At 42.0% G+C, this 27,595-nt stretch overlaps 3 protein-coding genes and 1 long non-coding RNA gene across 4 annotated transcripts in view; 2 read left to right on the top strand and 2 right to left on the bottom strand.

Moving 5' to 3' along the window:
• The window catches only part of dar1 (dendritic arbor reduction 1), a 37,370-nt gene extending 18,387 nt beyond the window's left edge, over positions 1–18,983 (top strand). Inside the window, exons 2-6 of the mRNA XM_089259324.1 lie at positions 8,127–8,721; positions 9,212–9,990; positions 10,056–10,710; positions 13,920–13,979; positions 17,984–18,983. Coding sequence (XP_089115450.1) covers positions 8,127–8,721; positions 9,212–9,990; positions 10,056–10,710; positions 13,920–13,979; positions 17,984–18,171 — 2,277 coding nt within the window. The 3' untranslated portion in view covers positions 18,172–18,983. The remainder of the gene's footprint in view (positions 1–8,126; positions 8,722–9,211; positions 9,991–10,055; positions 10,711–13,919; positions 13,980–17,983) is intronic.
• On the bottom strand, positions 17,371–17,987 carry LOC115561907 (uncharacterized). Its single transcript, XR_003980013.2, has 2 exons — positions 17,732–17,987; positions 17,371–17,671 (listed from the first exon to the last, which is right to left on the bottom strand). It is a non-coding gene; the product is annotated as an uncharacterized LOC115561907 (long non-coding RNA).
• Positions 18,984–19,042: 59 nt separating the features above from the next.
• Positions 19,043–19,878, bottom strand: LOC108650110 (ubiquitin-conjugating enzyme E2-17 kDa). Its single transcript, XM_089259325.1, has 2 exons — positions 19,675–19,878; positions 19,043–19,602 (listed from the first exon to the last, which is right to left on the bottom strand). The coding sequence occupies exon 2, from the start codon at positions 19,592–19,594 to the stop codon at positions 19,043–19,045; it is 552 nt and encodes a 183-aa protein (XP_089115451.1). The 5' UTR covers positions 19,595–19,602; positions 19,675–19,878.
• A 6,492-nt stretch (positions 19,879–26,370) lies between these two features.
• On the top strand, positions 26,371–27,248 carry LOC149091349 (uncharacterized). The gene is made up of 2 exons (XM_089260222.1): positions 26,371–26,516; positions 26,777–27,248. The coding sequence occupies exon 2, from the start codon at positions 26,781–26,783 to the stop codon at positions 27,198–27,200; it is 420 nt and encodes a 139-aa protein (XP_089116348.1). The 5' UTR covers positions 26,371–26,516; positions 26,777–26,780; the 3' UTR covers positions 27,201–27,248.
• The last annotated feature ends 347 nt before the right edge of the window (positions 27,249–27,595 follow it).

The following is a 27,595-nucleotide window of genomic DNA, read 5'->3' as shown; positions in this document are numbered from 1 at the left end:
ACATGCACTAGCTGAGCTGTTGGGCAGTCAGATTGCCGCAGCTTAGCTGGAATAGAACAGGAGCTGAATTAGATGAAGAGCCTGCATATCTCTGGAATGCAGCAGGGAGCAGAAAGCTATAATACATACATATAATATACCTTATATGGTCTGAATGCATACATAGTTAGATTACCTAATACATATACACTCAAACACATAATTAAATAAATAGATTTAACATGTATAATCCTGTAGATTCTGTAGTCAATATTCATATAAAAAGTCAAAACAGAGCAGCTCAAGTTTAGGTATTCTGGTATATAATTTAATATTATAACTTAGGTCAAGTTAAAATTGCTTAAAGTTTGATATTTCTTTTCTAAATAAATATTAACATATTTTGTAAAATATTTTAATAATACTTTATATACAATATGTCTAAAAATATAGAACAATGTATATAATAAATAGACAATAATATATAATAATTTATGTAAACACGCATATAAGCTCTTTAAGGTTTTTATATGCTAAAAAAAAAAAAAAAAATTATTTAATAAATAGACAATAATATATAATAATATATTTAAGCACGCATATAAGCTCTTTAATGCGTGTTTATATATATACTATTATATATTATTGTCTATTTATTATATACATTTTTTTTTTGCATATAAAAACCTTTTATATTTTTATTAAATTTTCTAAAATAATCCACTCTCTGGGAATTTACAAATATTTTCCTAATAATAACATAATAATGCTTATTTAATCATTTAAATAGGAGCTTCTATTATATTAGTATAAGTTAAATAGACAAAAATGTTTATAATTTATTTTTTTATGGCTCATAAAAGAGCTTATATGCACATCAAATATTATGTCTTTCAATGCATATCATCACATTCCGAGTCCAGGCGACAGTTTCGAGCATTCGCTGCTCTGTGTGGAGTCAGCTTGAAGATAAATATCCTACGCCCAGGCTGCACCACATACGCGAACATAAAAAGTCATGTGCCAACTGTCCACTGCTACCGCCTGCCCCTGCCCCAGCCCCTGCTCGTGTCGCTCCCCCACACAACTAACCTACACTGGCTACTGCCCCAGTCAGCGTCACATGCAAAGTGGGCATGTAATCTCTCTTAGGCACAAATGGACACAAAATTCAATTCCAAGAAAATTGACTGCAAATCCGCAAGTTTGGCTCGTTGACATTTAAAAGCAAGGCAATGGAGGCTACAGGGGGGCAAGGGTTGTCTAAGTGTGTGTGTGTGTGTGTGTGTGTCTGCGTATGTCCAGTGAAAACGAAACGATGCCAAACGCATGTTTAGCATGCGCTGCACTTGTCCAAGCCCCAGCTGCAGTTGGAGCTGCTGCTGCTGCTGCTGCTGCTGCTGCTATGGCTTTAGCCTGGCTCTTTGGCTGGCTCGAGTCGTTGGTCAACTACTGTTCCAAATTTGATTTGCTATGCTGATTTGGGCTTAGCTCTGGCTCTGGCGCTGCCATCAGCTTCGGTTAGTGTCCCTGGGGCGTATGCAAAAGAAGAAAATGCGGAAAACATATTTGGCATAGTTTTCCACATTTTCTCTATTCTGTTTTGTTGTTGTTGTTGTTTCTTTCTTCTTCTTTTTGTTGTCAACTGTGTGGTCAGACCAAGTTGTTGTTGCTGTTGTTGCTGTTGTGGCTCAAGTTGTGGCTTGACTCGTTGTCGAAGATTTACGAGCGCTCGGCCCAATAAAATGATTGCCAGCGATTTTTTATGCAAATTGTTTTTGTTGTTGTTGTTGCTGCTGCTATGAGTCATGCGCATATTTCTTTCCTTTTCTTTTTCCTATTTTTTGTTTTTTTTTTTCATTTGTTTATTAAAAGTTTAACTATTTTTACGAGCCGAGCTGCGCAGCATCCGTTGCCATTGCTGTTTGTTGATTTTATGAGCTGCGTTTATAGCGCTGTATTTCGTATTTTGTGAAAAGTTAACTGCATTCTTTGTTGCTGTTGTTGTTGTTGTTGTTGTTGCAGTTGTTGTTGCTTGGGGGTCAGCAAATTGAAATTTTGTTTTATTGCCAGTATATCTTATTGGATATTTGCCAGGTTGAGCAAACAAAAGACTGAGGCAACGAACTTGTTCTCACCAACACACACACACACACACACACACGCACGCATTCCGTAAGAGACTCTCAAGTTTCTTGGCTGTCAAATACATTTCCTGCATTAGAAACTTTCACTGCGACAACAACAGCAACAACAACAACAACAACGAGAACAACAACGAAAACTCATTTAATTTAACAAAATTCAGGAAATATTTTATTTATTTATTTTTTTTTTTGCACCCCGTTTCGTGGCCGTCCATTGCCAGCAGCGACGCGACGCCCCGGGGCCCAACTCAGCCAGCGGATTATTTAGCGATTATCCACAAAGTGAACAAAAAAGACTTGGAGAAATGTTGCCTCTGCCTTGTGGCTCTCTTTGTTTGCGATTTGACTTCAATTAATGTTAGACTACAATAAAAAAGAAAAAACTTATTGTTGCGTGTTTATCTTATCAGCGAAATGGCCAGAGATCGTTGAGTTACTTAAAAAAATAACCAAATGATGTACAGCGAGATGGCACGTGTTGGCCAGATAGAGAGAGAGAGAGACAGAGAGAGGGAGAAAGAGAGAGTCGGCGCAGCTCAAAGCCAAAAATCACATTTCTCATAATGAGGCTGGCTGACTTCTCATATTCATTTCGTTGACTTTTATGAGAGTTGACAGCTGCCTCATTACCGGCAACAGCAACGGCAGCGGCAGCAGCAACATTTGCCTGCAACAGGTTGCATGTTGCTTTGGCATTTCACGAAAACATAGAAATATAGTTGTTAACGGCTTTTGTTAAGCGGCGCAAAAGAAACATTGTATATTATAATGGCCAACGGCAGCAGCAAGAATATTGATATGAATAACAACAGCAACAACAACAACAACAACAACAACAGCAAGAACTAGAGGCAGAGTTAGAGCCTCAGCTTGAGGAACAACCAGAAGTTGTAGAAGAAGCAGCAGAGCATAAAAAATAATGACAAACATAAATATCGACTTTACGATTGCAACGTGACTTCATTTAAAATCGAACAAAATATGCTAAATAATGCCAAAGCCAACAACAGCAATGACAACAATAATAACAACAACAACAACAACAACAACACACACACACACACGTACAGCAACGGGCGCACATTTAGAGTCACACGTGCGTGGTCAAGAACCTCAAAAAGCCAACAATATTTGGCACCAGCTCAGATTAAACCAAAAAACAAACAAGTGGGGAAGTGGGCGTACACGACTGCCAAATGCTCGCTTCACTAAATTTAAATTGAGTTGAATTGGCATGCTAGAGCATACCCTGGAGGTATGCAACTCATGGATGATTCAAGTGTAGAACTTGTTGAAGTTGGCTCTAGATGTGAGATAGACTTGTTGCAGGTATACGTATAGGTTTTTAGGTTTATTAAATATTGAAGAAGGTCATTAGATATGAGATAAGCTCAGTTTAAAGTTACAGAACTGTTTTATGGCTCAACGACGTCTCTAGTGAGAGTCCTTGCACGCACTTGATGGTTTATGTTTTATCTATATATATAAAGCATAGCCATATAAACCCTAAGCAACTCGTAATATAAGCTCATTTTGTATGTAGTTATGAAAGCTAGATTCTTAGAATATGATATGCATATGTATATGTATCTAGGTCATATATATCTTACAATCATTTCAGCCATTTTGTATATACAAAAATACCTCTTATTCATAGATCTCATATTCAACAACATTGGTAGATCTCAAATATAAACTACATCCTCGTTATATCTTTCATATATATACCATATTCATATACTCTAGATATACCTTAGTCAATGCCTCTATCTTCTGTTAAATAGCTTCAAGTTATGCCCTCTTTGCTATGCTCCCACCCAACTTCTATAATACATCTAATCTCTACATCTATCGAGCTTTACCTCTAGTATATCAATCACAACTCGAGTCGCTGGCAGACCCAACACAGCCTAAAGCCAATATACTCTGCACTACCTCATAAATAATACCAAAAAATAAAAAAGCTAAAAAAGTCCAAAAAAAAAAAAACAAATTTACTCAAAATGTGAAACAAGCAACCAATAAGAATAATGTCTATAAAAATTAATAAATTTTATGTACCATTAAAGTTGTTGTTGCTGTTGTTGTTGTTGTTGCTGCTGCTATAGTTCCCCCTCCCTCTCCGCTCTCTCGCTCGTTCCCTCTGTGCCTCCAGCAGCGACCGTTGCTTTGCATTTTAAAGAGCTGCTCGTTTTGGCCAACATTTCTTTTCAATTTGGCCAAGACGCGCGGCTCTATTAACAGCCATCAATATGCCAGAATGAGTAAAAAAAGATGTCAAATTGGCAATTTTATATTTATTCTTTCCCCTCTCTCATTATAACAATATGAATCGTTGTTGTTGTTATTGTTGTTGTTGTTTATTTTTACTACATACATATTGGCCGTTACAATAGACTCCAACTGTGGACTCGGACTCTATATTGAGCCATAAAATTGGCCATTTTCAAATTTGGTTTTCGATTTTTTGACAGCTGCGCATAAAGCTGCTCGTAAATGTCGGCCAGCTGACGATGCTCTATGGGCTCAACACTATCAGGAAAAAAACAAAATAAATAAACAAGTCAACCAATAACCCATAAAAAAAAATCTGACCGAGAGAGAGAGAGAGAGAAAAAGCAAATGACAAAAGCCTCAGAGCTGCGGGAAATAATAAATTCAATGACTAAATGCCTTGCAGGAATGCTGAATAGATATTAGAAATGGACGCCCACACGCCAAATGGCCAAGATAAATTAAGCCAGTGCTATTTATAGGGCACACATAAAACACTCAAGTGCGGCCATAAATAATTTCTGCCTTTTATTTATTTTTTATTTCTATACAAATCATAAACAAAGTGCAAAAGTTTTGCATACTAAATCTACTAGGACTGTGTGAAGAGTTGATTGATGGGTTGACATAGAGAATATATGTTTACAGAATAGATATACTATATATATATATGTAATAATGTAAAATGGGATAAATCATAGGGAACTTAATTTTGCTGAGTTTTAATAGATTTTTGTTGAAATTATATATATAATATTTTTTTTTTTTTTTTTTTTAATCATAAATATTTGTAGCAAATGAAAAACAATGATAGCTATATGATATATAAGCCTCATTGAACCTGAATAAAACATTAAGACATCAAGTAAGACTACTTCTATACAGCCAGTGATAGCACCCCCTACAATCTATCAAGAATCCAGCATTCTAAATATGCCCAAGTGAACTGCAAACAAAATGAATTTCTACACATAGAAATTAACACAAAATAACAATTAAACATTAAGTCGTAAATATTATATAGGCACCTCGGCAAAATGGGCCAAAACAATATCAATAAACCACTACTAGCCTGGCCAAGGGAGATATGAGAGAACGGTTTTAGCTGTCTTCAGCTCTTCCTCCTCGATTGCTCAATTTATGCAAATGGCTTTTGTTTCGAGTGTGTCGAGTGCGTAATGCCCATTTATTGCCGATTGCCGATAGCTGGCAACGGCATTTTAATATCCACAAAATAACTTGGCGTACGCGTGTATAAGAAATTATCAAAAAAGATGAAGAGGAAGAATTATAAAAAAATAAAAAAAATGTATATATATATGTATGTATAAATAAATAAAAATTACCTGCACATAATTTCACTAGGCATACAGAATAAGTTGGCCAAAGCGAAAGCCCAAAAGAACAGGTTCGTATATCTGCTGCTGCTTTGTTGTTGTTGTCAATATGTCAGACTGCGACTGTGGCAGACAGCTGGAGGCACTTGTTGCTGCCGCTGTTGTTGCTGCTGCTGTTGTGCCTTTAGTACCGTTGTGCAGTTGCCAGCGCTGCCTCTGCCAAAGTCCACAGCCAGGCAGCGGCAGCGGCAGCAGCAGAGGCCACTTAAAGATTCCGCGACGCTTCGGGGCGATGCGTTACGCATTTTGATGAGGTCATTTGCGTGTGAAGCGCACTAAATGCGGCCCACGCTTCTCGCCTCTGGCAAGCTGGAAAAATCGAATTCAATTCGTGGAAATGCCTAGCGAGGAAAACTCAACGTTCATACAACCCAACTACTGCCCATTTCACCCCCTCCCTCCCCGTGCCCAGCCAACGTCTATTACTCATATTCGCAGAGCGAAATCTATTAAAATTATCACACGCCACGCTGACCTCAGAGCCGGGCAAACATTTTTCAAGTACCGTTCCAAATACTCTCGTTTATGTGCCGGCGTACGTACGAAAATAAATGGAAATAAAAATAAATAAAAAAACCAAAAAACTAAAGCCGAAAAAAACAAAAATGCAAACAACAACGAAATCAACCGCAGCCAATAAAATGAAAAATGCTTGGCAAAAATATTGCGGCAAAATAATTTGCCACGCTCGTAAATTTTCAGCTCATAAAAAGAAACGAACTACGTTGGTGGGTTGTTGTGCGACAGTGTGTGTGTGAGTGTGTGTGTGTGTGTGTGAGTGTGTGAGTCAGTGCTGGGCATTTCTCGAATTGAGTCAGATTTCAGTTTGGCTCCGATCAACTCTCAACTCAACTCTCAACTCTCTGTGATATATGGCCAGTGCCTTCGTCATTTGCATGTGAAAAGCCGGGAAAAAAAGTTTCTCTAATTTGCCAAATGATTATTATGTGTGCCTAAACAACGTTAAGTGTTGCCATAAATAAGCTGCCCAGACTCTCTTGTCTTGGCGTTGGCCATAAATATCTGACAGACCCACAGGTGACAAAAACTATTGAAGACCACAAATAAACCAAATTCAAAGAGAGAGATGATCGAAAGGAACTACACAGCTAGCCGAGTGAAAAGTCGCTTATAAGCAACAGCTACGACAGATCATCATTATCGAGTTTATCCTATCCGTTGCCTCTAGTAGAACTCTACTTAATTAATCTAATTGGCAGCTGGCAGTTCTTTCAATTTGAAAAGCAACATTCGCTGAGCACTAATCGATATGTAATCAGTTGTCAAGCCACTAGAGGGGCAGAGAGACAGAGAGAGAGATTCATATATATAGATATGTACAGCTGAAATTGCATAAATTAAATCTCTTTTAGCGCGTGCATTCGAAAGACTTAGGCAACGAACTTGCATTCCGGCAGGCGCTAGCACACTTAAGTGCACAACAATAAAAGCAGGCAACAAAGTGTGCAATAGCTGAAGCTGCACGACTAGTAAATACCCTAAACAATCTAATTAACTTGTAAAAGTGTAATATGGCATATGAAAAGCATAAAGTATATAGGTAAATGGATAATAATCTAAGATCTACAGTCTTAATAAATGATTAGTAAAGTTCTAGTTCGTATAGATTGTTTGCAGAAGAGACAAATATAGCTATAGAGATATATTTCTTACATATTCGCCTAGTAAATACCCTGACTAAAGTAATATGCCTGGGAAAAGGGAATGCAAAAACCTCAGCCCATGTTAAATTTTTGTAATAATAATCCATATAGAGAACAAAGGAGAATTTTATTAAACTTTTGGCTTGTTGAGCTCGATTAAAAAATATATGAATACAGAAGATATATTTACGTAAATATATAAATGTGTTTTCTGCTCCTTTTTTAGAATATGTATATTTTAATGAAATTTTCTAGCAGTTGCTTCTTTAGGCACCTTCGAACTCTTGCATTGAAATGCCCTAAGAAATCTAGAAAAACAAATTTGAATGCAAGCCGATAGCAAAAGCAAAAGCAAAACCAAAACCAAAACTCGAATCGAAATGAGATGAGAAGACGAAAATTAAATTGAAAACGGGCCCCACAAAAAGCGCTGCTCGCCATAAAAAATCAAGCGCAGAAAACGGCTGAAATAAAGATAAGCGTAAAGTGGCAGCCCAGAGATGTTGGCCCAAAGTGTTTGTTGGCGGGCGATAAAAATTTAATCAAAATTTATGAAGACTGCCACGCCTCGCGCACCGCATGCGCCTGCGCCACTCGTGGCTATATAACGAAGAATTTACACTAAAACTAACTCGTCTCTTGCATTTCTCTCGATCTGTTTGCAGTCCCCGGAACTGGATTATCGGCACGAGCTGGTGGGACGCCTGCACAAGATTGAGCCGGCCGATGTGGAGCTGGAAGTGCTAGCTGCTGCTGCTGCTGCCTCCAACAACAACAACAATAACAATAACACGAACAACAACAACAGCAGCAGCAATAGTAATAGCAACGGCAGCAACAGCCAAACAGCCAACAGCAACAGCTCCGCAGCAGCAGCACAACATCATCACCATCATCAGCTCCACCATCATCACCTGCACTCGCACCACCATACGCATACGCATGCGCATGCGCACCACCACCACCAACATCATCATCAGCAGCATCATCTGCACCACAGTCTGCAGAGCGGCGAGAGTGGTGCGAGCGCCCTAGATGCCTGGCACTTGGCTGCCTCCAGCTATGCCAGCGACCAGAGCCATCAGCAGCAGCAGCAGCAGCAGCAGCCCGCCGGCTCGCCCAACTCCAACTCGAATTCCGCCTATGGATGTGGCCCGCTCTACGACGATGCGCCCTACGATGTGGCACTGGGCTATGGAGCGGGCGCCGGAGCGGGCAGCACGACGGCAGCAGCAGGCAGCGAGAAGGAGTATCTGTATGGTAAGTAGAGAGTGAGAGGGAGAGAGAGGGAGAGTGAGGGAGAGGGAGATGCTGTGACATACAATTATTACACGCATGGAGAAATCTCGCAAGTCAATAGCAAAAACGAGACGCGACAACGTGCTCATAGCTGAAATTCGAGCCTAAACGAAGGCAGAGCGCGTCTGCCGAGCACCAGCCTCAGCGAACTGAGAGTGCGCTACAGTAGGAGACATTTAGCTGGGGCCGAGGCTGTATGATAATCATACAAGTGAGAGTTGCTGTGCTGTTGGCCAGCTAGCAAGAGTCTTGGCTAAATATAGCCAAACAGATCGAGCGAACGGTTGTTTATAAATTTCATGCATATGCGAGATTTCTTTGTTTGCATTAATAATTCCCTGTTTGAGCGATCATTTGCATAAGGCATTAGCAGTTTGATTATAAAGTGATTTCCTTTACCCCACCACACACACACACATACACACACAAACACACACATGTATATATATAGAAACCAAAAACAAAGAGGCTCTCTTCGGCGATCCACTGGACGATCCGTATCAGCGACCCGCGCTCTGGGACGATATTGCCACCTCAATACAGAATATCGATCCGGAGAATGCGCTCATGCTGAGCGGCAGCACAGTGGCCAATGGCGGCGACAATGCGGCTGCGACACAGCAGCAGCAACAGTTGCTGCCGCAGGTCAAAATGGAAGCAATAGATGACACTCTGCTCGAAACTTTCTCGACACCAATGCTCAGTCCCATGGAGATTAAAACTGAAAAGCAGCAGCGACAACAACAGCAACACCAGCAGCAGCAGCAGCAACATCAACAGCAACACCAGCAGCAACAGCAACAGCAATACCATCAGCAGCAGCACCAGCAGCAGCAACATCAGCAACACTATCAGCAACATTATCAGCAACAGCAGCAACACTTGTACCAGCATCATCCCAGCCTCTCGCTGTCCGGGCTGCCACCCGCTGCTGATGTTGTTGAGCTGCAGCTGCAGCAACAGCAACAACAGCAGCAACAGCAGCAGCAGCAGCAGCATCAACAGCATCTTCACAGTGGCAGCAACAGCCCGAAGCAGTCAGCCGGCGACAACAACAACTCTGCCTCCTATCAGCAACAGTACGCATCTCAGCTGAACGGCGCATCAGGCGCTGCATATCTAAACAGTAGCAGCAACAACACCACCAGCAGCGTTGCCACCAGCAGCAGCAGCAGCAGCAGCACCTCTGGCGGCAACAACAGCTACGGCTACAGCTGGCATAGCAGTCAGGTGAGAATCCCAGCAATTGTTGCTCCCGCACAGCTTTCTATTTTCTGTTCCCGTTCGCCTTCTAGACCTTTCACACCAAATACCAAATACACCCGCCATCAGCTGTTGCCGCAGCGTCACCCACCACTGCCACGCCCACAGCTCAACATGTGCTGCATCAACAGCAGCAGCAGCAGCAGCAGCAACAGTTGCAGCTCTGCCCGCCAGCCGCGCCCAGCACGCCCTCCGCCACGTCCGCCTCCTCCTCCTCGGGCAGCGTCTCCTCCACGGGCTCCGGCTCGACGCGCCACATGTTCGTGCCGCCACTGACACCGCCCAGCTCAGATCCCGGCAGCCCAGGCGCCTCCATGGTGGCCGCGGCCGCCGCTGTCGCGCAGGCCCAGAGGCGCAGCACCCCGCCGCCGCCCTACCAGCAGGGCCACGGCCTGGCCGGGCTCTGCCCCAGCCTGGTGAGTCCGGCGCCCACGCTGCAGCTGCTGGGCGCTGCCACGCCCGCCACGCTCACAACCCTCACGCCCGCGAATGCAGTCGCCCAGCAGCCGGCACCGCCGCCGCCGCCGCCCCCGCCCTCGAGCAGCGGCCGACGCGGCCGGCATGCGCACCACCAGCCCGGGACGCCGGCGCACATCGCGAGCCTGATGAGCGTGCGCACCGTGCGCTACAATCGACGCAACAATCCGGAGCTGGAGAAGCGTCGCATCCATCACTGTGATTTTGTGGGTGAGTGCAATACGCAGATTCCAATAGCCATATCCATTTCGATTCATATTCCCATTCCCATTCCGATTCCAATTCTCACTCCCATTCCCATTCCATTTCCCATTGAGATTCAACAGCCTCTGCTTGGGATGCGCTGCATGCGCGACTCGTTTATCATTTGGCGCGCTTTGCGACACTTTTTGTAGCAAAGTTCGACTTCTGCCCCATCGCCCCACCGCCCGCCCCGCCATGCGAGAGCACGGCCTGAGCCTCCACTCATTGCGCATGCGTGCGGCGTAGAGCCAATCGCCATTTATTTATTTATTCTCCATTTATCTATACATTTATTTATTATCTTTCCGTCTTAGCTGTCGCCCGCTGTGCCTATTGACAGTTGTTGTGGCGCTTTTTCTAATGCCTCTTTTGTAATTCCAATTAGCCAGCGTCGCATTTATGTAAGAGCCTCCCTGTCCCCCTCTCTCTCCCTCGCTATCGATCTCGCTCTCACTCTCTGCGTCTGTCTTTCATCTCATTGCATTGCATTTCAATGTCAGCCCGAGGACCTTGTGTGATGGAACAGTTAGCTGTCTGAGCTTAGAGCTATGAATAGGCAGCCTATGCAATTGGAGGAGTTGAGGGAGTGAAGGGCTGAACGGAAGAGCAGCTAGAGATGCAGTTTAGTGGTGGGAGTAATATTGGATCTATTGGAGAAATGTGAGTTGAGGTTGAGAGTGAGAGGAAATTTAGGTATTTGCAACTGAAGATCAGCTATGAGAGTTTACTTGAGCTGCAGAAATGAGGATCACCAGGAGAGTAGGTTTCTTAGCTAATTGCTGAAGCTAAAGATCGAAAGAGGGTGGGAGGAAATGAGGCTGCCAGCAAGGAAATTTAAGCTTGGGAGCTTTTGGAATTAACGAGATGAAATCATAGAAGAAGAGATCAATAGAAGATCGCACTGCAAACTAGAGAACAGAGCTATAGTAATACTATATCGTAATGCTTTTTATTAATTGAAGATCATTTGCGATTATTTATAGCTGAAGATCAGCTGATAAGCAGCACAAAGAAGAAAGCCTTAAGCACCGATCAAAATTTGAAGATCAATTAAAGATCCAACAAAGATCTGCAATCAATTGAAGATCAGCCAAAAAAATAACAAAAACTATTCGCTCAATCAAAAAGTCTATTTATTTTTTTACCAATTTCGTATCGATCAGTCCATTAGCTTTTAACGGGTTCGTTCGCTGCGAGGGTAGCGCAAAACACTTAACCCCAAGCTAAATGCGACGTTGTCTAGCCAAAATGATGGTTCGTCCGTCGTCTGTCCGTTCCTCTGTCCGTCGCTCTGTCTGCCCGTTGTTGGCGTCGCTAGCTACGTGCGTTGCCACTAATAAATAATTGACAATTGTCTGACACGTTTGCCGTGGCCATTTTTAGACAAAAAGCGCGTACCGAGCACAAATATTTTTGTGTGCGATTGCCGATTGCCGTTGGCCTGGCTGGCTGGCTGTCTTAAAGCTCAGTCTAGGCTACAAAAATGCTGTCCAAATGAAGTTATTATGCCATAAGCGCACGCATCAAGCGTCTCCGCGACTCAACTCCACTCGGTGACTCCGCCAACTCGGGGAGATTGCAACTGGCTAAGTGAGTTATGTCTGCAGTAGTTCGCTCTGGCTCTGTGGCCAACGATTCTCGTAACTTTTGCAGTCGCAGCCAATCACGCAGTCTAACTGTCATCGTTGTTGCTGTTGCTGTTGTTGCTGTTGCTGTGGCTTTTGCTTGGCGTCGACGCAACATTCTTGAATCGCTTTTTAGCTATCAATTCGCCCTGGCCATGTTTGTCCAGCTTGGTGGCTTACCCGCGCCAGCTGCCTGTATTTTTAGCCAAGTCTATGGCTATTTGGGCATTGTCTTCTCAATATGCGCGTCACGTTCTACTCAGCTTTCAATTAGAGCGAACGTGCTGGGATCTCTAAGCATCCTTTTAAGTGCCACATAAATGTCTCATGCTGTGCACAAGTGAATCTTGTGCAACTTTCACCAACAACATCCAGCCACAGCAACAGCAACAGCAACAGCAATAGCTACAGCTACAGCTGCACGGGCTTAATTAAAGGCTCGATTGTAGCGACGCCCACTGACCCACTGACAGCAGAGCTGCAGCCACAGCAACCACAGCCACAGCCACAAGCACACAACAGTCGCACTTGCAGTTGCATTCACACAGCCTCCGCTGCACTTTGCAATGTGCCTCGTTTTTGTTTTTTCGTAGTCATCTTATCAAGATGTTTTTTTCCTTTGCTCTCAGATAAATGGCCAACGAGTTTGCCGACCCAACACACACACACACACACACAGTGAGACTTGCATGTGAAGTGCTTAAAATTGTTAACAACTATTGAGCTAGCTGTTAATTTAATGGCCAAGATCATTGCAGATGCTTCGCCTCGCGGAGGCTGCTTTGATTTAAACAGTTGTTGAAATTATGGCTCTAGCTAACAAGCAATTCATAAAATATAGCTCAATTATTCGTGGCTGTTGTTGTTGCTGATTTTTAATTAATATTTATTTATCTGGGAGATGTGTATTTAGCAAAAAACTTTTATTTTATTATGCTGTTAGATTGTTGCTGAAGATCGGGGATGAAATGGGAGAGAGTGTAGCTATATATTATATAAGTGTATAGTACTCATATATCTGATCAATACTTATATTCTCGTTAAGCGTGCAGAAACTTCCATCAGCTATATGCCCTAGAGTGAATCTGATCCTGCTCTCTCTTTCCCAGTCCCTCTCCTTCAAAACTGCTTGTCTTCATTCTTCATATATATCTACAGCTAAATATAATATATATTTTATAAATATTTACATTTAAGCTAACACAACTTGCTACAACTTCCTAATGTATAATTGAAGCTAAGCGATCTTTAGGGTCTCATTCTGCTGCCTTTTCCTCTGCTTAACAACATTCACCCCACTTTCAAACCTCTCCTTAGCCAACTCCTGCTAGATTATCATACTTATTATATATACATATACATATATCTACACATATCTCCCCCATATATCACAGCTATCGCACATCTAACTTTCATCTGCTCATTCATGCAGCTCCACACGCCTCAGAGATTATAATAATAAATATATTTGTATATGCCTAGATATTCACTCCTTTGCCTGCCTCTGCTTATGCAACGAAACTTTCTTTCTTTCTTTTTTGGCTATTGCAGGTTGTTCCAAGGTCTATACGAAGAGCTCGCACTTGAAGGCGCATCAAAGGATACACACGGGTAAGCTGTTATTGATAGTTAACTGGCTCACAGATCCACCCACCGCCCAGCGCAGCACTGCACCGCTGCACCACCTGGCATTAGTTAGTTATGAGGCGCCGCTAGGCTTGTCCGCTGTCGTCATCCACATTGCTGGCTGCTCCGCATCCGTTGTAGGCGTAGGTCGCACCACCAGCACCGCCAGCACCACGATGAGCCAATGCAGCGGCAGCTGTGCTGCGCTTGTTGGGCAAGCGAGCGGCGCAAAAAAAGGCTTTTGATTAATTCGCGCGCTCATATTTGTAGTTGCCAGCACATAATTTGCCAAGAGCTCGGAGCGGCTTAGTTTTTGGTTTTTTTGTTTTTTGTTTTTCAATTTCGGTGCAGCAACCACAGAAATCGTGATTTCTACGGATTCGGCTTAGCTTTTTTCTCCTTTGTGGTCAGTTGCAACATCAACAACATCAACAATCAACAATCGCCAATCGCCAACGCCATCAGCTGGGCGCACGTTTGGCCTGCATTTCCTTCTTGCTCAGATTACACTTGACGTTATTTTTGTCTTTTTGCTGGCTACAGCTGTGGAGTATCTGTGTTTTTTTGGTGGGTCGTTGCCGGTTGATCACCTGCCTCTGCGTTTTATGGGCCACACGTTTTATGCCCCTCATTCGCGACTTTCAACTCTCGACCCAGCCCCAAACCGACAAGAGTCTCTCAAAGTCCCGACCGCAGTTCTCCTTCACTGTTTTTTTTTTTTTTTCATTTTTATTAATCGCACATGACCAGCTGATTTATGCGCTGCACTAAAAAACATTTTTATTATTATGATTTTTTACTTTTTGCTCATTTTTTTTGCCTGGCGCTGATTTTCACTTAACTGATAAACTTAACGCCCCTCTAAAGAAACACAACACGGCATTTGATAAGCCCGACGACAAGTACTCAGAGTCAAGGTGAAGCTGTAAATTCTCAACGACTGAGGTTCATATAAGGCTAAAAACGTTTCAGTCATTTCAAGATATATGAAAATAGCTTTTGCTCATTGCACATTGTATATATTTTATTTTTATTATAAATGTAAATTTGATATGCATAAAATATATATACAATATATATGTAGCATGAGTTGGTTTAAAGGGAATTTATATAACATATTTATATATGCCGAAACAACTCTAAAAGTCGTTTAGCTTAGCTTGCAAATTAAAAAAAAAATATATATATATAAAAAATTCGTTTAACTATTCATTAATCATATTCTAAATATAAAACATTTAGCTAACACCCACTCATAAGCTTAACCTCTTTCATTTACTCGCTCTTTCTTTCTTTAGCGTCCTCTCTCTCCCTTCCTCTCTTATGTAAGCCTTGTCAATGGCAACTATAGATCTGGCTAACAGATTTAATTGCCTGACGCCCGCCTGTGGGCCAACACGAATGAATGCCAAACGAATCAATGGCCTAATGGCCACGTCTTTGGCCATTTGGCTCAAATCTCTTGGCCAGCAATTTGGCAGCACTTTTCGAGTGGCAGCCACCATTTGTGGCTACCGTCTGATGGCTGTCCGTTTGTTTGGCTTTTGACTTAGTTAACGTCGTCACACGCCCAGCCACAAGTACACACACACTCTTACACACACACACACACAGACACACACACCTAGTCGCATTTTTCATGCAATTTTGAAGCTGCGGCATCTCGTGGCGCCAGAGCCCAAGTCGAGTGTTGTCTTAGCTGATTAGCTGGGCTGCAGCTCAAGTGCCAAGGCTGGACACATTGAGCATTTGGCTCGCCGCTTGGGCAGGGTACACTTCTTGGGCAAGTTCGTTGCCTAAGTCTTTTGTTTGTCAGCTCGTAAATTTGTCGTTTTTATTTGGGCTTTTTGTCCTTATCGGCGAGGCGGCGATTAGAAAATCAGCCAGTAACTAATCTTTATGCAGCGAGCGAACGCATAAATTTTTTACATATCTACTCGGGAGACTGCCAGACTGAGAGACCAAGAGACCGTAAGGCTGGACGTTGTTTGCCCACCGGCTGGGCTTATTTTGTACTGATTTGTTTGCTAATACGTTTGCGTTGCCATAAATTAGTTTGATTTTTGTGCCCCGGCGAGAGTAGGAGTTGCCCAGCCCGCTGCCCAGGCCTGCGGCTAGACATGTCTTCTAGCTAGTTGCGGCCGGCCGTTGCCTTAATTTATATGCGACTCCGATTGAAACACACATATATATATTTATGTATGTGTGTATATCTATAGTTAGTTGCATGTTGTTGCTTATCGCGTTATACGCTAAAATTATGAAGTAATTTCGTCGGCTTTATCGCATTGCGTTCATCGCACATTACAAAACTACATTTACATAACTTTGTTTGTTGTTTGCTCCGGCCACGGGGCCTGGGCGCGGGCCCCTGGCTCTGGCATCGATGCTGATCTTTGTTTTAGTTACGAGCGATTTCAATTTTTCGCCATTGCCAAATGATATTCCCACGAGTGCGCGATCTGTATGTGTTGTTGTTGTTGTTGTTGTTGTTTACGAGATTCTGTTTGGGCAGTTGCTGTGCCATGACTCACCCAGCAGCCATTTATCAATGTTTTCGTAAGACCAAAACAAAGCTTCTTACATGGAGCAGAGAGAGAGAGAGTGAGAGTGAGCGAGACAGCGCATATGTATGTGTGTGCCTGCAAGTGTCGATAGGTAAATTCTTCTTTTTTTCTCTCCCTCTTTTTTGATTATGTTCAGTCATCTCGAGGCACTTAAGTTCATTAAAAGAGATCTAAATAAACCAATAAGTCACGCCACGAGTCCGTCGCTCATATTGAGTTTCTCTATGCCCAAATCTAAATCCCACAAAAGTGTCAGCTGAGTGCCACTTCTCGAGCTTCATCGCGACGCTGAAGAGGCATTTTCAAACGAAAATGCTGTAAAGAAACAACAACCACAAGCAAGAAAACTCTAGCCCGACTAAGAGATACCCTGAGCAACGTCCGAACTGCGCTTTTACTCCACTGTTTATGCTGCTTATGCTCAGCAAGAATATGTATTTTGGGCTATGCCACGCCTCCTTATGCCTGCTACATACACTTTTACAAATCCTACATACCCTTTCTCAGTGTATAATTATTATTATGCCTATTGCTGGCTGTGAAAAGGGTCTCAACGGCTTAGATGAGCTTAGAAGTGCGAGTTATTTGAGCTGAAGTGTGAAGCTGTTGTTGCACGAGAATTGTCGAATTTCGGAATTGTTGAGCTTGAGCTTGAGCCTCGCATGGCAAATGAATTTGAATTACGCGCACAGCGAATTCGCTTACTGCGAGCCATGCATAGCGAATGGGCAGTGCGAATTCGCTACAGTTTGTTGGAGTCCAGCTGGGACAATGCCTGAATAATGCCATAAAATGTCAAGTTCACAAAATTTAAAGCAGCGCAATAATTATTTCATTCAATTTCAATTCGAACACGAATGTTTATGTTTATGTTGATGTTGTCGTTGTTGTTGAGTTGTAATGCTCGGAGCACAGCCGGCTGCCCGCTCGCAGTGAATTAGTCATAGAGAAACGTTTGGGCACCGGCCGGTCGCAATTCCGTTTACAATTTTGTAGCTCGACTTGCCAAATGTCGTCGTGTTGTCTCTTGTTATTGTTATTGCTGTTGTTGTTGTTGTTGCTGTTGTTGTTGGGCCATCGTCATCAGCAGCGGCAAGTCGTGTGCCAGAGCTAAAAATCCAAATCATAAAATACGCGACGCTGAGTGACTCGAACTGCGAATTGACTTACCAGCTGCTGTTTGCTTGTTGTTATAGATGTTGCTGTTGCTGCTGTTGTCGTGTTGTAGTTGTTCTCCAACTAACATGAAAAGCCAATGAAAATGTTAATTTGCGCATACATGCAGCAGGCGCGACAAGAAGCTGCTGCTGCTGCTGACATTTGCTTCACTTGAAGCATTTGTCATTCCATTTGTCAATTTTTGTTTTCTGTTAAAATCATGGCTAACTGTGTTTCCCTCTTCTTCTTCTTCTTTGCTTGCAGGTGAAAAGCCGTATACGTGCCAGTGGCCCGAGTGCGAATGGCGCTTCGCACGCTCCGACGAGCTGACGAGACATTACCGCAAACACACCGGCGCCAAGCCCTTCAAGTGCATCGTCTGCGAGCGCAGCTTTGCGCGCAGCGATCACCTGGCGCTCCACATGAAGCGACACCTGCCGAAGAACAAGTGAGGGAGCTAGAGAGCAGCCGAACAGAGTCTCTGCCAGCCCGCCCTCTCTCTCTCTCTCTCTCTGTCTCTCTCACTCTCGCGGTCTACAAATACAACTATATCACAATCCAAAGGACTTTAGTTAAGCTACAAAGAGAAATTCGCATAGTTAAATGGTCTTACTATTAAATATTAAATACGACACCTGAAATACATAATATAAAGAGCTTTCTGCACTCAAGAGCGGGAAAGAAAGAGAGTTGGATACGTCTCTTTCTCTCTCGCTGCTAGTTTAATGCTAAGTAAATGAAATTTCCACCTGCTTAACTACATATTAATGCAAATCTTATATCTAAGCACGATCCTAACTAATGTTAACTCGTAAATCGCATAAAATACTTTACCCCCCTTCCTCCCCCTCGCTCGTTCCAACCTCACTCCCAGCAGCAGCAGATGCAGCGCCTGCCCGCGGAGTCCCGTGTATTAAAGTGCATATAGTATATATTTATTCATACACACATACATTTATTTCCTATGTATACATACATTTACATATATATGTGCAGGAGGAGGAGAGCATTAATCGCCACGTGTCATTGTCGCCTAGTTTCTGTATAGTTCACCCTTAGCCATAAATTTTAGATTTTAGTGTATCTGTAGTCGGTCTACATCAATTCAATGCGCATCCCTCTGTGTGTGTGTGTGCTCCTTATAGTAATTGTAATTGTAGCTGTAAATGTAATTGTAATTGTAAATGTAGCTAGCGTATTATGTGTCTCTTATATCGTTTCTAAACACCAAAAAGTGCTGGCACAACAAAATCAAATAATAAAATGTTTTTGAAAAACCACACAATCTGGCTTCTTTTTCATCCGGCTCCATAATTGTCCATCCTACTCCATGGCAAAGCGACGGGTCCATGCGCGTGCGATTTTGTCGTGCTCGCTGCGATGATTAATGTAGAGTTGGGCGATGGCCGGATTTAGCGGATCCTCCGGATCGGGCGTCACCATCATAGAGAGAATGGAGACCATGAGCTTGGCCACCGTTGCCACGGGCGTCCATTTTTTCGGGCAGACGAGACTGTTGTGCACGTTGCAATGGTAAATCTTCGTTATGAACTTCAGGATCGGCGGCACGAACGGATACCCGGGGGGAAACGAGATGAGCATGTGGAAGGTGCCGCCCTCATAGGGCGTGTTCACCGGGCCGCTCAACGAGGCGCCCCACTCGTACAGATTATCTTCCAGCACATCCACGTGGCAGCCCTCCAGGCGAGTCTGCCAAATCCCGAGCAGCTCGCGTTGTATGCGATGCTCCCGCAGCCTGCAGGTCGGATAACGCGGATAGACGTACATGCGGCACCCTAGCTCAACATCGCTAACATCAGAGTCAGAGTTAGTCTCCTCATCATCGAACCTGAACTGCTCAGCTGGCATCAGCATACCGATCGCTGCAAAGTAGCAAATGATAAATAAAAGAAAAAAAAAATATTTGAAATTCAAGCAAAAAGCTTAGCACTAACAATTTCAGAAACTTTGAGATTAAAGGAAAATTTGCCGTTCGAAATTATCAAAATTGTATTGCAGAGACTTAAAAAAAAAACCAATAGACTAAATGAGCTTTATTTTCCCGAATATAACTTATTTTTTCGCGCGTTTTAAATTCCAATTTTATTTGCTGCACAGATTTTTTCACAGATTTGTAAAAACAACCGACTGCTCGAAGCAATTGAGAACAACTGAATTATTCTGCTCGAAGTTGTTCTATTTAATGCATTTGTGCCACGTGTTCCAAATTTCAGGGCCTACTTTAAGCACGAAATGCAAAAATATCAAGTTTAGTGATGGGCAGTGAACGATAATTACCTATTTTTAGTATATTTTATTTTGCTAGTATATTTTATGCTCGTTTATGGTATGCTGTTAAAGCTCTAAATTTGTCTACGTAATTTTCTTAAACTGTCAGAAAATTACTTATCCTTGTTAACTTTATTAGGGTAATCGTTACTCACTTAAAAATGGGATTTCGGTGTGATAAAATAATGGATATAAGTAGATGTGTTTTTATATAGATATTTATATATATACATATGTGCATATTCTTTATAGAGCAAAAGGCATGCCCAGTAATCTGTGCGTATAAATAGATCCGTCGTTCTCAGCATATTGAGTTGAGGGTCTATAGCATATTCGCACTAATTTATAACATTTTATTTACAAACAGGAATTAAATTTGGGATAAATTCCTCTTCTATATTAGGATTCACATTTTTGTCCAGTAATAAAGTAGCATAGCTGACTCATCTAACCTCAACTAACCCAACAGCTAACACCCTCTCTGAACTAACTGTTACCTCGTCCATCACAAACTACTCTTCTCCAACTTCATTCAAAGCAATCGCTAAATAACTTCAAGTCGATGCTTTGCCCATCAGCAATTCAATGCCAGTGTTGAACAATGTGCAATGGAATTTTCGAGTATTCGATATTTACTGCAATCGCATGCATTTTATACGATTATTAACATTCGGCCAGTACGTGCGCCGCAACGTCAATGGACAAATTGAAAAATTTCTCCAACAATTGTCAGTAAATCTGTGTTGCTTCTTTGGGTAAACTCCACACGTCAGCTAACAGTTAGGTTATTAAAGAATCGATATAAAATACATAGATATGTGATAAAGAGTTTTATGTGCCTCACATGGCCAAGAGACAATCATTTCATTTAGATGAGAATGCAAAGCCGATAAGTGTGAGGGAGAGACTGACTGACTGACTGACTGACTCAATTGCCTTTTGTTGTTATGGCCCGTGTGATTACTATCAAAATATTTTGTACACGAAACAAACATGTCAAGCAAATGCGAGACGTTTGTTGTTGTTGTTGTTAGTGTGTTAGTGTTGTCTGCTTGAAAATTGTTAAAAAATCAAAATAATAATTTCAATTGTTGACTGCATTTCATTTTCTACTCATTCTCTCTCACTCTTTTTCGCTCTCTCTCTCTCTCTCTCTCTTCATATTTTGTAGCGTCATGTTGTTTTGATTGGGGCGATAAAATTGTTGTCGTTGTGTGCCCATTTGAAATTATAAATCGTTTGATTTTTATGAGGCTCATTTATTTATGAGCTAGCCATGGACAGCCAGGGGGAGCCAGAGAGAGAGAGAGAGACAGGGGGCAGAGCGTATAGTGGTAAACCAGTTCATTTGTTAACGAACTTCTTTAGCTGCATTGACTAAACGCAAGCAGACTTCATGTAAGCCCAAAGAGAGCAACGCAAAGCCCACTCAACGCTCGCCACATGCCTCGGCCTGGCATCCATCATTGCCCAGCTTAAACTCCCTCCACGTGGGCGTCAAGTACCGCGTGCATCTCCATCCCGGTTGCACTGCACCGAGCCGCCATCTCGCTCGCCTTGTCGGGCATCTTCAATTGTCTGTGCGCGCTGATTAATCATGTTACCACTGACAGCTCAACTTTGCGGGCAAGCTGCTTATTAAATTGGCTTTAGATTGCTAGATAAACGCAATAAAAACGCACAGCAACAGTCAGACTCAGATTCAGTTCAGTCGCACTCGCAGCTAAAGATACAGATACATGAGCAAGACACATGTGGAGTACGTGTAGGTATGAGGACCCCACAAATTGATAAATGCAAAGGTTGCCCCCCTCCCCACTCTCTCTCTCTCTCTCTCCCGCTTTGCACCCACCTGAATGTCGGAACAAAGGGGAATTTCATATGAAATCAATGCGCGATTCCAGTCAGATCGCGTGTGCCTGCCTTCCTCGACAGATCTCGCTTATTATTTCAATTAATTTGTGCGCTCATTAAAGCAGAGCCGAGCACAAAGCCAAATTGTGCATACAAATACGTACAGACTCGATCCGATCGATCTCCGTGTGGGTGTCGATACTATGCCAATCTGGTAAATATGTATGTCAGTGGGGAATGCTTAACACATCCAAATGTATTAAACGCTGATCGGGGAGCACAATACCTAACTGTGTGTGTGTGTGTGTGTGAGCACATTCAATCTAAATAGACAGATGGAATGCAAGACAATGGAAATTTATATTACTTATTTTAATTATCTTATATATTATTGTTGTCAAGTCATACAATTTATGGGTATAATATATATAAATCTATATATTGCTCTATTAAATTAATTATTACGATGTGATATTAATTCACAAGCTTAGCTTATAGCTGATAATGTAGAAATACATTAGAGTAAATACTTTTTATTCACTTCAGTGAGAGCTCTATAAATTGAGCAGAATATTTTATAAAGTTCTTTATTTCTATGTTTTCTTTCATAATCTCTCTCTATGATTTTTACGATCTATCTTGCTCTTTCGGTCTCTGTTTCAAATATTTCCTCTCCTGTCTCCTCCTGCATCTCAATCTTTATGTTCTTTCGCTCTATCCCTCTTTCATTCTCTTTTTACCTTTATCAATTTATCTCTCTCATTTGCTCTACTTCTCTCCTCTCTCCTGTCCCTTGCAGTTTAAGCACATGTTTAATTTATATGTCTTTTGATTTGTTCTTATTCTGTCTAACTCTTATATCATATCACCCACTGCAATATAATTCGAATAGCCTAGGGGTACTTCATGCCTTCATCTGAGGCATCTGTTTGACCGTATTGTTATTCTTTTGTCTACTTGATATACATAAATCATATATGTACGTTGCCCATGCTCGAATGACTTCATTAGAACTCGTTGCCCGTTTCGAATCCGTTTCGAATCCGTTTCGATCTAGACTTCAGCTATGGAATATGCGAGTCAAATCAACCCAACGACAACTTTTATGGATATATGGAGCATATGCTTGACAATATATACACGTATACATATATATTCGTACCTTTCCCTAGATTAGAGACAGCTCTAGAGTATGAGTTGCAGACATTATATTATATATGGATGACTCTATAATATTCTATTGTATTCTTTTATATAGTGTTGTAGTATGGAAATGGTTCAGTAAATTTTCTTTAGAGATTCTTTTGTTATTGATTATTTCACTGTTTGGCCAACTTCTGAAGCTTCCGCAACAACTTTTACTTTCAGCCAGGCTGGCGGCTCAGCTTGGCGTCTGGCTGGCAGACTGCGTCCAGCTGTGGCTCAGCAAACACCCACAGCAAGAGCTGCATGGCTAACCCACACACACACACACACACACACGCACACACACATAGTTAGAGGCAGCAGCAGCGGGTTCATCCATTTTAAGCCAGGCGAAACATACAAAAGCGCCCATTAGCAAATGGGGGGGACGCACTCGTCGTGTCGTGTTGCGGCCGTGTCGTATCGTGTGTTGTTGTCTCGTGTGTGTGTGTGTGTGTCGCCTGTCAGACTGACAGAGGGGCGCAGTCGAAAAGCCAAAAACTGCAACAACAACAACAACAACAACAACCGTAAACAGGAACTCCTCTCGCCAAATGCTAACTGGCCCAGACAACACGACGAACTGTGGCGGGGGCGGGGTCTGGCAGGAGGCGGCTAGAGGCGGTGCAGTTGGACGCGTGTTGCAAGCAACTACTTTGCATACACGCTGCACATAAACAACGCTGACTAAAAACGGCGACAACTATAATTAAGCTTAATTGCTGTTTAATGTGAGCCACGTCGACAGACAGACAGACACTCCGGCTCGAACTGAAGCTGAAGCTGAGGCTGTAGCTGGAGTCGGATGCGGAATCGAAGCTTGGCAAGCAGGACCGCGATAGTTTTCAACATTTGTCAACTCGCCCACGCAACGTCAGTGACTGCTAGCCATATCACACATACACCCAAACACACACACACACACAGTCTGTATGTACTTAAGCTTAATTTAATTATATTTATAATAGGAAAAATGTTCACATTAAACTGGAGTAGAAACCAGGTGTTTGTATAATTGAAAAAAAAAAAAAAAATAGTTGCTTATCTGCTGGCATTATTGTTTTTTGTTTCTCTGTATGTGTGTGTGTGTGTGTGTGTGTGTGTGTGTGTGTGTGTGTGTGTGTGTGTGTGTGTGTGTTGGGTTAAATTAATTAGCAATTAAAAATGCAGTGCGGACCAATGGATACGCGGCTCTAATCTGTTGTAGCAACAGTCGTAATTCATATTTATAAATAGGCACACATTATTCAAGGTGTCCGCAGCGAGCCGCGAACCGTAAATTAAATCAAAATCAAAATGAAAACGATATGGTTAGAATTTTATAACGAAAAATGGGTAAAGAATTGAATAAGTCAGAGATAAGTGAAATATCGTCAAGCCGAACTGGAAATACACTTGCAAGTGAATAAGAATTACGTTCTTGGGGAATTGAATTTATGTGGAGTGAGTCTGAGGAGTGCATAGAGTAGTTCCTAGTGACATGGGAAGTTGACTAAAAATAAAATATTATATATTATTCCTCATACCATCCAGAAATCTATCTCATTAAACTGTTGTGTATTAGAAATCCAATAAATTATTTCTTAAATACACTTAAATATACAAAACTTTATTTGAACTTCATTCATCATTTTCAATATTTCCTATCCCTTGCAATAATTCTAGCATATTCCGTCACTCTTTCCCAGCAGTCCCAGCGACTCCATGGCCAAGCTTAGGGTATGCTAAAAACCCATTAGATCCGTGGCCGCCCACAATTCGAACGTGGAGCCGTGCTCGGACCTCGGACCTCGTACCTCGGACAGACAACAGCCGGCAATTGGAGGTTGGGGTTGTTGCCGCTGCTAGACGGCGTGTGACTCAATCCCAGCTGCAGTTGATCGACCGCCGATCCGGCCGACCCAGTGGCGACTGCTGCTGCGGCTGCGGCTGCCGCTGCTGCTGCTGCATTTGGCAATGAACTTTTCGATATCGAAATATGCATGGGCTAAAAGGCAGGCAGCGATGGAGATAAATAAAGCGAGCTTGGCTGCTGCCAATTTGACTTTGAACTCGGTCAAGTCGAGACACATTTGAAGCTGTTTGCATATTTAATTGAACACCTACAACAGCAACAGCAACAACGACGAGAGCGACAACAAATGGTTCGCAGCTGTGTTGGCATAATAATAAGCATTATAATCAGGCGCAAAAGGCTCAATAGGCCAATTGGCTGCCGGCCAGGCAAAATCTACAGTTACTTTGTCAAAGCGTCAAGTCGTGCCTGACAAAATAATGACCGCTTATGCCATAAGCCGGTGGCCTTTCAGCCAAATCTCATTACAAGCCACGAAAGCGCCGACTGCAAGTAAAACTTCAAATTTCGCTAAAATATTAAAATATATGCAAGTCGTAATTCACATGAAAAGAGTTCTAATATTAAGTTTGTCCAGGAAAATAATTATGTGTATAATTATGGAAAATTATAAATTATTCAATCGATGGATAATGAAAGGCAGCTGATATCTAGATAATATGATAAATAATTTTAGATGTTGCGTTCATAAGAATAGTAGTAGGTCTGAAAATAGTAGCATGTAAATAGTAGTAGTATATGTTCATGTGAATAGTAGTGTAATTGTTCAAAAAAATAGTGTACATAGTATTATATGTCCATGAAATATTTGTTTGCATGTTCATGAAAATAGTAGTATATTTGATCGTCAAAAGTAGTATGTATGTTTTTTTAAATAGTAGTGCATATGAACATGAAAATAGTAGTAAATATGCTCATAAAAAGAGCAGTTGTTCATAACACTAGCTGTATATAGCTTATGCAAATAGTAGTATTTATGAACGTACAAATAGTAGTCTAATTTATAAAAATATAGTAGTACATATTTATATTTATGAAAATAACTATAGAATCGTTCATGAGAATAGTAATACATGTTCATACAAAAAAGTGTAATTGCTTGTGAAAATAGTAATAGTATTAGAAATAGTATTAAATTAAAATAGTAGTATAATTGCTCATGAAAATAGTCGTGGATAGTAGCGCATATGTATGTGTATGTATGTATAATTATACATTTTTATCATAAAAATAATATTCTATATGTTCATGAAAGGAGTATTCCTTTTGTAGTAGAAAGAGTAGTATATATCTATAAAAATAGTAGTATGCGCAATACATAAGACTAGTTGATTTTTTTATTATCTTTAATGCAATCAGAATTTTTTAAGGGCTTTCAAGTTCAGTTGCTGTAAGTCAACTCAGTAAGCTTAGTTCAAATGTTCGTCTTATGGAAAGCAACATGTAATCGATAACGAACACCAGTGCCTATTGAACATGTCAGTGTCAAAGGCACATATCAATTGCCCAGTAGGCTCACCTTTTCCTTCTGCTTAAAAATCATAAGTCATTTCTCAAGCAAACACGCGAGAGCAATTGCTGCTGAAAAATTAGAAAAAAAAAACTAAGCAAAAAGTAAGCAATAAAAAGTTATTTATTCATTCAGATATGTGTATATTTATAAATATATAAAATAAAAATAAATATTTTATAAAATATATATAATAATAATAATAATAAATATATTATAATATATTTATTATTATTATTATTATTATATATATTTTATGATATATTTATTTTTATTTTATAATATATGTAAGTATTTATAAATAAATATGTATTTATATTTATTTTTTTTTGTATTTATATATATTTATTTTTATGTCCGTTAGAGCCATGCCGCCCAGACGCAGTGAGCGATTGCGTTTGCGTTTGTTACGCCAGGACGCTTCCCCAGCCCAGGCTGTAGCTGAGCCCACAGTGACGAGCGGTCGAGTCCTTCGTCGGCGCTCTAGTAGAACGAGCGTCGTACAGCCAGCACGACAGGCGGGGATGAACGCTGTGGTGGTGCCACTGGACTATCGGAACAATCCGCGCACCTGGCTGCAGCTGGAGGCGCAGACGGGCTCCGGGCAGCTCGTCAGCTCCAATAGAGAGGAGCAGTCGGATGATGTGCAGACGCTGCGGCTGCTGTCGCTCTTCATACGCATCGCGCTGCTGGAGTCGCCGTCGCTGGCCGAGCTGACCCGGCGCAATCCCACTCAGGGCATCCGCAAGCTGTTCCGCATCATACGATTTTTGTTCTTTAGACGTTAGCTGATTAAGCTAGTTAGCTCACATAGATCACAACAATAAATCGATTGGCCGGCCGGCCAGAGCCAGAGCCTGAGCCTGAGCCAGGCGCCCCCACAACAATCCCTTCGACTTTTCAATCATTTCCCCCAGCTGCCAGCTCTTCGATCTCTCCATATGCTCCTCATCTGTCTGCGCATGATTAATTGGCCGGCACGCGCACCCGATGCCAATCGCCTGCCCAAGTGACAAAAATCAATGCACTGCTAATGTGAGGAGACGCACTACGCACTGCCACGACTCGGAGTGCGCTGCGACGTGTGAGTTACTCGGAATAACACGGCTCATAAATCTTCAGGCTCCGATCTCTGCGATGCACAGCTGCCGCCCCTCTGCCCCTCTGCCCCTCTGGCTGCCAT

This window comes from Drosophila navojoa, chromosome 4 (genome assembly GCF_054131105.1).
Source record: "Drosophila navojoa isolate 15081-1374.11 chromosome 4, UAZ_NAV_1.0, whole genome shotgun sequence".
In the NCBI taxonomy this organism is placed as follows: Eukaryota; Metazoa; Arthropoda; class Insecta; order Diptera; family Drosophilidae; genus Drosophila; species Drosophila navojoa.
This window is presented reverse-complemented; position numbering and strand designations above follow the sequence as displayed.

Excerpts from the sequence above, each read along its gene's own strand:
- LOC108650110 (XM_089259325.1), bottom strand. The coding sequence starts at position 19,594 with ATGCTGATGCCAGCTGAGCAGTTCAGGTTCGATGATGAGGAGACTAAC.
- LOC149091349 (XM_089260222.1), top strand. The coding sequence starts at position 26,781 with ATGCCGCCCAGACGCAGTGAGCGATTGCGTTTGCGTTTGTTACGCCAG.